Raw genomic sequence first — 11,031 nt, forward strand, 5'->3', positions numbered from 1 at the left:
GACGTTTTCCAGCATGTCTTGTAGTTGCACTAAGCAAACGTTTATTGCACATACTAAGAAAGGACTGAAGGTGTTGTTTCCGCTTCATAATGCCTCTTATTGTTAGTCTGATCTGATACCAGGTCAAAACATTGTTTGGCTTTGCGTTTGCACCAGAAAAAGACAAGCCAAAAGACAGATGAAGAAAAAAAATTACATAGTTTTTATATATAACTGTGAATCGAATTCCCATCGAAAGATTAATGACAATGGATCTTAAAAACACGAAAATTTCTGCAGTCTCTAACTTTTATGAATAAACGGAAAGGTCATGATGTTTTGTCAGAAGGAAGAAATTGATCACGTGCTAGGCAACCATAAAGGTGCACGTGATCACCATGTGTCAACGGAATGAACTACGGGAAAGAATGTTAATCGTTTGTCGTTTTCAGAGTAAAACAACGTGAAACTTCCGTCATTGGTTTTTTAATTTTGTTTTAGTGTTTTCATGCTAACTTAAGGGATATTAAAAAAGGTTATTGGTTTCACTTTTCCTGGTATGAGAAATTAGCTCATAAGGTGGTTTGCTCTTTAGCATAGTTGCGATCAGAGTGTGTCTTCTCCTAATTATAAGGTCATGAATTTGGTTTGGAACAGGTGTCGAGAAAGGTCTTTGGTGCGCTGGGCCAACTAAGTTTTTCATTAGGAATGTTTTAATTGGTTTTTGGTATCACTACGGTTATTTGTGTTTCACTCATTGGTGTTTTTACCCAAACGAGCTCTTTTACTACATTTTTGGAAGCAACTTATTTTCAGTTCACCTCTGGGCCTTTTGACTTGTTCTCGCGCTTCCAGATCGCATTCATGACAATAGCGGTCTCTTTTGGAGTTTTCAATAAGTGTTTTAATCTATATTCTAATATTTCTAAGTAATTAAAAATAACGCCTGTAATTGTAGTTATTGTCCTGTTTTTCCTGGAACATGTGTGCCAGATAAATTTATGGAAAAGGCGACGCTTAAGCTCGTCCTTTCCTTCTTTTGTCTATTTATTTTAGCTTTGTTATGTAATAATCATAAATCGTCATTTTCTCTGTAAATTTGCTGTGTAACTTGATTCTAGATATTAACTCGTTTCTTGTAAATTGTCATACTCCGTTCGTGCTAGTCTGATGTTGACAAACCTGTAAGATCCCGTCAAGACAAACGATTTTCTTTGTAGTGGAAAAAGTATGTTAATGTGCTGACGCACAGACCTAGTGCGTCTCGCAGGCGTCATTTTGACGTGTGATATCGATTAGCAATTTCTTGTTCAGTCAGATGAAGAACATATAAAAAGAGCTGTATAGGACTAGCTGAGCGAGAGCTGTAAGGTCGACCCGAGAACACCAAATAAAGAGGTGAAACAGCAGAAGTGTTGAGGAGTCTTTCTTCACCTATATTTGATTCTCGTTCACTTTGCTTTCTATCATTACGGGTATCTGAACTACGAACAAAGATGAACGGAACTGGCCCAGTGTATGATATCGCAATATATAGTGGGAGCTGGTGCCTATGGCACGTCTGTGCTTGGCCAAATGTCTTCAAACATGATACCTAAAGGGCACGGTCCATTCCGTATTCTGGTGGTGGAGTCTAGTCAAGACGTAGGACCAGGAATGCCATACTCAAAATACATGACCATTCCTGAACACATAGTTAATATCGCTGGCGGATGTACCCAGGTCACAGCCACCTATATACCATTACCTGAAAGATCTGACTTTCTGCTTTGGTTACGCTCCCTCCCTTCGGAGTACAGAGTGAGTCTGGGGATTGAAGCAAGCGAGAATCCAACCTGGTTAAATAAACCTTTTCCAAGATTTGTGGTGGGTCTCTATTTAAGCAACCGTTTCAGTCAGTTTGTGATGGCGCTCAGAGATAAGGGCTTCACAGTGGATGTTCGGCGCCTGACAAAGGTTACTTCCGTTCTACCGAAAAATGTTTTGGGTAGGTTTGGGTATGAACTTGAGCTTGACAGGAAGAGTAAAGTCTTTGCTGGAAACTTGTTCCTTGCGAGAGGACATTGGACCTACAACAGGTTTCCGAATTTTTCACACTGGCTTCCTTCACCCTTTCCACCACGAGACATCCAGAACAGAACCGAACTTGGAGGTAACTCAGGGATACTTGGCTGTTCATTATCAGGAATAGACGCTGTGCTGACTCTAAGTAAAAAGAATGGGTCATTTCAGTCAATGCATCAAAACGGCAAGGACTACTGGAAGTTCGTACCTTTTCAAGGAGCCGAAGAATTCAAGATGACAATGTATGGACGCAAGGCAATTCTCCCTCAAGTGATGGGCGTGGTTGTAAACAAGATTTTCAAGCACAAATACCTAACACCTGCATTTTTTATTCCTATCATTGAAGCCAATGGCGGGTTTCTTCCACTGGATGACTTCTGGTATCTCCTAAAGAAAGAAGTCTATGATGAAGTTCCTCGACTTCGTCCGCACCTGCCAGACTGCTGGGAAACGATGCCGTTAGAAGAAGCGGCTACTATAGTGAGAAAGCTACTGCAAACAACTGATCCGGTCGAGAGATTAAGCCGAGAACTCGAAGAAGCGAAAGAGAGTCTGAAAACTGGCGTTCCTGTACTTCTTCAGAATGTTTTTTATCAGTCTTACGCAGTGTTTGACGAGGCCTTCAACTACTTTTCAGCCGAAGATCGCATCAGGTTCGAAGAAATCAAGACGGAACTGCACCTCCTTATTGGTCCCTTCCCAGTTCAAAATGCTGAAAAGATCCTGGCTCTCATGAAAGACGGCTACCTTGAAGTAAAAAAGATTGGAACAAACTATGAAATTCAGGAAGCAGAAGATAAAAGTGGCATCAAACTGTCATGGAAACAGGACGGTGATACCACGTGTGAGGCCCATCATGACGTCATGATCGATGCCACTGGTCAGAATGCTGCGTTTGGGAAAGATTTCTCCCCCTTGACGATATCTCTACGAAACGCGAAACTAATCAAAGAGATTTTGGTCCCTTTCCGGAATGCCATGGAGTCCCACCATCATAGAGATCATCCAAACGTTGTGACAAGGAATGGGGTCAATTATTTCCGCCCGTCTGGTGCCCTCATCGATATCAACAATTTCTCCTTGGTTCCTGGAACTGACGATCCTTCACCTCCCATATATTACATGGGACCCTTTACTATGGGACAGGTGGCATTCCCACAGGACATGAGTGTCGTCACAACAGCCGCTGAACGGGCAGTGGCAGACCTTATCAAACGAGGCGTGCTTGAACGTGATGTTAAAGTGGAGCATGACCCAACGCCAATTTACGGATGGCTAGTGAATACTAAGGGCTGGGACCTTGTACTATGGGACAAGTGGCATTCCCACAGGGCATGAGTGTCGTCTGACTAAAGCCACTGAAAGGGTAGTATAACACTTTATCGAACGAGGTGGCTTGAACCTGATGTTTACTATAAAGTGAATGGAGCATGATCCAACGCTAATTTACGGATGGCTAGTTAATTCCTGAGGGTAACTTAGCCGCGCAAATTAAATAGAGCGAATGTCCAAGGTCTTCATCACGATCAACGAAGAAGAAATTTAACCTTGGGACTAAAATTTTAGGATGTGAGAGATAGGGATTCTGGCTTTATTCTAAAAGTGTTATTATTTCCCTCTCCCGGAACTAAAATCTAGTAAATTATGGAAGTCATGAAATACAATTTTACTGCAAAACCTGCTACTTTGACATAGGATGGTCCGCCGAGGGGCAATAGCTGTAGCAGGTTTGCCCAAAATCAATCTTCACATTTTCCGCTCGCTGATATTTCCCTGCACTCTTTACAGTATATTTGTTTGGGGGCAGGAAGCTCAGCGTGATTTTAAAAAGATCCTTACCTTGCAAAAACGAGCACTTTGTCTGATTTTCTCTCCCAACAATAGCTTTCTTTATTGCTTCGAACATTCCACCTACTAATAGGCTCTACTTTGAAACGGTTTCCGCCATAATGCATGATGTTTCTACTAATTCAACACCTATGAATATTCGTCAGTTTTTTATTCATTCATCTGATGTATAAGCATATATATAACAAGCGTTTCTCTTCTGCAAAGAAGTTTTTTATTCAGGAATCTACACTCTTGGACAAAAAGGGTTGAGAATATTAAAAACAGGGGTTATTTTGCGCACTACGTCCTCAATATCGCACATTATTAGCCATCCCCCTCCCCACTACAACCAATGTTGATAAGCCCAGGTTCGACATGCTTTGTTTTGCCTAGCAACATTGATCAGGGGGGTGGGGGCAAAAAGAGAGAAATATTCCACATATGCAAATTAGTTAACCTTGGATAATACACAACACTATTCAGAAAGGCATAAAAATCTCACAAAAACCAACATATTTGCTATTGCAGGGAAAAAAAAAACTTTCCATTTCATTGCGTGCGTGCAAACAAGCTGCCAACAAACTGTTCAGCATCAAACCCTTTTACTGAATAACCATTTACTTGAATTATCAAGCAAAAATGGGCAACAAGCTTTCTTTCAAATAATTTTTGACTAAAAAAAGTTAGTGAAATTTCCAATTGTTACCGGAAGACTGTGCAGAATTGAGTACAAATAAATATAAATAAGCCAGGCAACAGAGATCACAGATCCACTCAAGTTGTTTAATTCTTTTTCTGTCTTTGTTAAACCTATAAGTTACTAGAGAATTTTCCATTTGATTTCAGTGTTGCACACAGCTCACTTTGATTACGGCTCGACGGGCGAAAGATTGTTGTCGAAGTCCATTACTCGCCGCTTTCAAGATTCCATATATTTATTTTTCACCGCCTGTCTTGTTTATCCACTTTACCTCCATAAGGGTAAATTTTGTTTAAAGATCCTCCAAAACGCCACTTGCGTTTCAATCTTTGACGCCATTGCATGTTAATGAAATATTCTACTGTGTCAACCAGAGAAACTACCCGCTGAAATCCTACCAAAATACGCGCAGAAGACTCTACACACAAAGACACCACTTAGGGAGTGATCATTTTCGTCACCAGAGCCTTGGATCGACACAAGGAGCTCTTCTCTCCCTCAGTCAAGAGAAGAGCTCTGGGGTCGAGATTGGGGAGTGATAGGAAAGACTTTTCCCGACACGGAAAAAAAAAACAAAACAAAAAAATTTCACCCATTTTCCGACTGGGATTCCATTTAGTAAAAAAAACAGAATTTTGGTCGTGGGAGGCGCGGTGCCCTATGGATAGTGTGCACACTTCCGGAGCGAGTGGTTCGGGTTCGGGTTCTGGCTGGGACCTTGTGTTTTGTTCTTGGGCAAGACACTTTAAATTTACTCCCATGGTGCCTCTCTTCACCCAGGTGTATAAATGGGTACCGGCGAAATGCTGGGGGTAACCCTGCGATGGACTAGCATCCCATCCAGGGGGGAGTTAAAACGGAAAGCTGGGATAAGCACCGGCGTGTTGGGCCATTGGCTCGGAAAGCGCTTACCTTACTAATCAGCATTCTCTCCACATCTTGGCCATAGTGCCTTTCGCGATGGCCATAAGGAGGGTTTGATTTATTAGCGCATGGGAGGGGGGGGGGGGCTTGGCAAAATTATATGGAAAGTCCTTCATACCCAACCCCCTTCTATATAGCAATGGCAACCAATACATAACCCTTCCACTTTATCCAGCATTATATCTCAACTCAACTACCCTCCCAACCCCCTGCTCTCCCTCTCCTTCATACAGGGGCACCCAACGAATCTGTTCCTCACATTCAGGGGGATCCAACGAATCTGTTCCTCACATTATCTGTTCCCCAGAGGAATCTTGCTGGCTGGCAAACATACAGGTGTTTCGATGAGCTGGCTGGGAAATTTTGTTATTGATAGAGGTTTTGCCTGGGAATTACTGACTTTTTCTAGCCGAGTTGGTTGTAGAAACTCTGAAGACTGAGGACGACTAAAACAAACCTGGGAAACCGACCAATTTTATGTAGCTGGCTGGGAAATTTCTTGTGTGTCTTGCTGGGAAAAAGGAACAGATAATGTTTTCCCAGCAACACTAAAAAACACCTGAAAATGCCTTAATAACATTTATTTTCATTAACTGGGGTATAATAATACATTTTACGACAAATTGGTCGTTGGGTGCCCCTGTTCATACATATGACAGCAACCCAACTGTGAAAGCAGAACAGCTCAACCAGTTTAATGCATTAAAATGCATTAAACTGCTGTTGTCAGTATTAAAATGTTTGTATACAATCATCTTTATCCTTAGAAACAACAATGCAGCTTGCATACCATCACAAAAAGCACAATATACTGTATCTGTCACCTTTAAAACCAGCGAACACGTGATGAGTATTTATAAAGCAATGCTCAGTTGCACACGTAATGACTAGTATTGAGTAGAAGCATGTGTGGTTGGCTAAATTAGTGTCAAAATAAAAGACTTGTACCTTTGCTTCATTCAGCTTTGAAGTCAGTGGAGTGAGGTGGGAAAACCAACATAAAGTTTCAAACAACGCTAATAAATGAAAGCACCCCCAACCCCCTCCCCCCCCCCCCCCCTAACAGCTGTCCACAAACCCAATCCTCCAATTTATTATATGGACGAAAGTGTTTGAAAGGGAACTAAGACAGTACGAAAGACAACCCGAACAAAGTCAATTTAATGGCGATATCCACCAGAGTTAGACGGATTGCTATATTTCGATTTACTTCAAAATCATCATCAGGCAAATCAAAGTTTACAGAGCGCGTGATTTAAATGCAGGAGACTTATTTAAATGATGATGGTGATTTTGAAGTAAATCGAAATATACCAATAACATCCGTCTAACTCTGGTGAATATCGCCATGAAATTGACCTTTTTCGGGTTGTCTTTCGTACTGTACTAGGGAATTTAAGATCTACAACGGCGACGGTCGACGAAAACGTCACCTCAAAATATAACTTGGCTCTATCTTAAGTATTTCGCGATTATTCAGTCTCGTTCACGTCCTACAATGTGGGCGAAGTATCCTAAAAATAAATTGGTACGAGCAGTTTTAAATTTAAAATAGAGAATGAAATATTCTCTGTTGCATGCTTACGTTGTCGTCAAAACTTCAAATTTAGTGATTTCACGTCGTCGTTATGCAGAGGACCGCTGAGATACTTGCTAAAATCCGTGCTGCACGTGCAGCACGATTATTTATGCTGTTTTAACCAATGATATTATTGCTTTGTGGCGTTGTCGTAGTCGTAGCCGTTGTCGTTTCTTAAATTCCCTACTATTCGTCGTCGTTATGCAGAGGACCGCTGAGATACTTGCTAAAATCCGTGCTGCACGTGCAGCACGATTATTTATGCTGTTTTAACCAATGATATTATTGCTTTGTGGCGTTGTCGTAGTCGTAGCGGTTGTCGTTTCTTAAATTCCCTACTATTCGTCGTCGTTATGCAGAGGACCGCTGAGATACTTGCTAAAATCCGTGCTGCACGTGCACCACGATTATTTATGCTGTTTTAACCAATGATATTATTGCTTTGTGGCCTTGCCGTAGTCGTAGCCGTCGTCGTTTCTTAAATTCCCTACTATTCGAAATTGTCGGTTGGTCCCGGATTTTGGGAACTAAAACACTCGTAGAATCAATACGATCACAACATCAGGGATCCAAGTGGTGTATTTTTCGTAACATGCGTACTCATATTAAAATTAAGCAATGACGTCACGATTCCCATCTTTTCTAGTTTGTATTAATACCCAGTATTTGGATTAAAGCCTTCTTTTCAATCTCTACCATGTACATTTATAATTGTCCATATAACAAATTAAAAGAAAACACGTTAGTTCGAAGATACGAATTTATGTTCTCGCGGCAAGAACAATATCACTCAAACATAAAATTCATATTTCTCGCTACCGTGCAATATTCTCTGTATGCGAAATCAATAAAATAGCAGCAATCATGACACAAAGAAGTAAATTTCTGCGTGACATATCGACGTAGAGTATGCAAATTTTCCATAACAACTCAGAAAGCTCTCCACAATTTGGCAACGGTGCCTCTCACGATGGCCATATTGCTGTTCAAAAGCTAATCCTCCAATATAGTAGGTCACCCAAAAAGCAGCAATATACATTACGTGTACACTTCCGCATTATTTATTGACGTTACAGCATTCAAATTTTATATAACTTGTCAGATAGCTCTCCACAATTTGGCAACAGTTCCTTTCGGGATGGCCATATCGCTGTCCAAAACCTAATCCTTTAATACGCTAGATCACCAAAACAGTAGAAATATGCTGTACATTTGATCTTCCGCGTTACATATTGGTGCTAGAGTATGCCAATTTTGCACAATCAACAGGTCGCAAAGCAAATGAGAAAGATCTTCACAAGTTGGCCATAGTGGTTGCCACGATGGCCATAACGGCTGTCCATTAAAAATACGAGACCAAATCATATACAAATCATACTATAGAAATCATATACAAATCAAATACCAGACCAAATACGAGTCCAAATATACGAGACAACCAAAAATGCAGCAATATTCACTAAGAGTAAACTTCCGCCTTACTTGTTGATGTTGGAGTATGCAAATTTGCACACCAATCAAAAAGCTCTCCACAATTTGGTAATAGTGACTTTCACGATGGCAATATTGCTGCCCAAGCGGATATGAAATGTTAGTTTCTTTTTGCGTTGGACTTGGAAATGATACAACAGAGACACTAGTCACTTCGATGGTTAGCATATGGTGAAGGACGCGATTGACGACGGAAATGAAATGCATTCCTCGCAGTATTAATTTACCTTTGTGTATTAAAATTGCCATATATATATATTCACTTTAAGTTCGGTAGTAAAACAGAATAAAAGCGATTTTAGTGTGGCTCATTAGCCGCATCAGAGACAGTAGTCATTTCCACCGTTTATTGCGAGTTGCAGAATGGTCTCGACTAAAAGGTGTGCTTCTGTTACACGTAAAAAGAAGGGGGGTATTGGGGTTTACGGTATTGCGGTATTGAGCTTTTTTTCATGCGGTATTTCGGTAATTGAAATTTTTACGTGCGGTATCGCGGTATCATCATAGCCCGGCGGTATGTGGTTTTTCATCATTTTGGCTGACGGTATTCGATAAAAGAAGGTCCTTCACTGGTATTTGCGGTACCGTTCATTTCCTCTCTCATGCCTTATATACCTCACACAGGTCAATACACTTTGCAAAACAAAACACAGTAACGTTCAGTAAGCTATAAAGGTCGAGAAGTAAGCTAACAAACCTGAAAAAACTGTAAAGTTTATAAAGGTCGATTAAGATTTTGCCATAATGGTAAACGATTACATAATTTTTTACAGTTAATCTACAGTGTAATTGTTTTTGCATCCAATGACAATGAGCCGCTTCCCCCGACTTTTCGATCTGTAAACCGGTAATTCGAGGTCTTCGAGGTCTTCTCACGTTTTCTGGTCTTTTCTCGGGATGGCTGAGGCTGCTCCAGATGACGAGGTCACTATTGACTGTGTGGCTTTTTTTGTTTTTTAATGAAGAAGGCAAGGGAGGCGAATAGTATCGGAAGAAGAATAAGTTTCGATGCGCTGTTACGAAAGGCGAAAAACGCTTTGTGAAGTTGCGAGACGTGAGGATTTGGCAAGTTTGTCTCATTTGTTATGCACCGTGTACGATAGCTTGACGACCCTAGACAGAGGTATTCGTAATAACAAAATGCAAGGAATACATTTCGTTTCCGTCCGCCTCGGGATCGAAGATGTTCAAAACCTGACTCATCCCCATAAATCCTGTCGAAGTAGGAGTGTAAAACTACCGCGTCCCTCACCAAATGCTAATTATCGAAGTGACTAGTGTCTTTGTTGCATCATTTCCAAGTCCAATGCAAAAAAAAGCACTAACATTTCATATCTGTTAGCCACGCCATCTCACTGTTTGTTATATGTCCGATCTACTCGGATGTCCGAACTTTCGAGGTTTGTTTACATCAAAAGTCACGTGACACTAGAAGTGAAAGCTAGCGCTCAGAAGGTCACTGATTATTAGAGATAGTTGCGTCCTTTCCGTTTTTAGCAAATTGGTGGCATAGAAGAGGCTCTTGCCATAACATTGGATGACCCCTGATGAAGACACCGGACTGTCTCTGAAACTACAGTGAAGTGTTACAAAACTGCGTATTCACTGACTTATCCTTGTTCATCGCTCTTACATGGAATATGTTTCTCCCATTATCAAAACCCTGTAACTTATTTAATAATTCTGTACTACTGTAACAACTCTACCATTTTTCATTCCGAAATTTTATGAACGGAAAATACATATGTACTGTTTTAAACCAAGAAATGTTGGCCAAATCTTGTTGTCAAAACATCATCTTATGATTTAAATTTCTGTTAATGTGACGAATTATCGATTATTCTAACACGTTTTCGGTTGTAGAGATTGTTAGATGTTTGACCTTTCTTAAGATTAACGCAGGGACCAAAGTTCTTGGTTGAATTAAACTCGTAGAAAGACAGAGCGTGCGCCGCACTAACCAGGAATTCTTCTCTAAGACTGATGTCGCTCTCCATAGTGAATGTGCTTTGCGGCCGTTTTTCATTCTACACATTTCAAGAAAATACTGTAGTCTTTTGACACTTCAATCTATCTATAGCTGTAATGTAACATCAGCTCAAACTCGGATCTCAATTTCTTGGCTTTTTCTGAACCTATCCAAATATATAGTTTGCCGCACGTTCTATATTATGACTACAGTGCTTCAATGTCCTTTTACAGAAGTCAATAGTCTCTCCTGTGATCGTGGAAAGCTTTTGCGCTTTCACCATAAGGATAGCCTCTTCAAGGTTTCCTTGACACTGATGAAAAGCACTGTAACACACACCTCGATCAACATCCTCACCACACTCTTCTTGAATCTTTTTAATGACGTATTCGTCTACTTTGGCCTCGTTGACATTTGGTCCAACGTGGCGCTGCATTGGAATCGAACGAGGGATTTTGTATACGGACAGGTCATCTTCTTGTTTATGCGTCTTTG

General features: G+C 40.7%; 2 protein-coding genes across 2 annotated transcripts in view; one reads left to right on the forward strand and one right to left on the reverse strand.

Annotated features, from left to right (window-relative positions):
- Window positions 1–1,475: 1,475 nt before the first annotated feature.
- On the forward strand, window positions 1,476–3,381 carry LOC137996006 (uncharacterized protein YdhS-like). Its single transcript, XM_068841447.1, is given in 2 exon segments — window positions 1,476–1,508; window positions 1,510–3,381. Coding segments are annotated over 2 exon segments (1,905 nt in total).
- Window positions 3,382–7,712: 4,331 nt separating this feature from the next.
- Window positions 7,713–11,031, reverse strand: part of LOC137997516 (ack-related non-receptor tyrosine kinase-like) — a 33,072-nt gene continuing 29,753 nt past the window's right edge. The window contains exon 12 of the mRNA XM_068843562.1: window positions 7,713–11,031. This exon is cut by the window's right edge and continues 681 nt beyond it. Coding sequence (XP_068699663.1) covers window positions 10,703–11,031 — 329 coding nt within the window. The 3' untranslated portion in view covers window positions 7,713–10,702.

The sequence above is a fragment of the Montipora foliosa genome, chromosome 3, assembly GCF_036669935.1.
Source record: "Montipora foliosa isolate CH-2021 chromosome 3, ASM3666993v2, whole genome shotgun sequence".
Lineage (NCBI taxonomy): Eukaryota > Metazoa > Cnidaria > Anthozoa > Scleractinia > Acroporidae > Montipora > Montipora foliosa.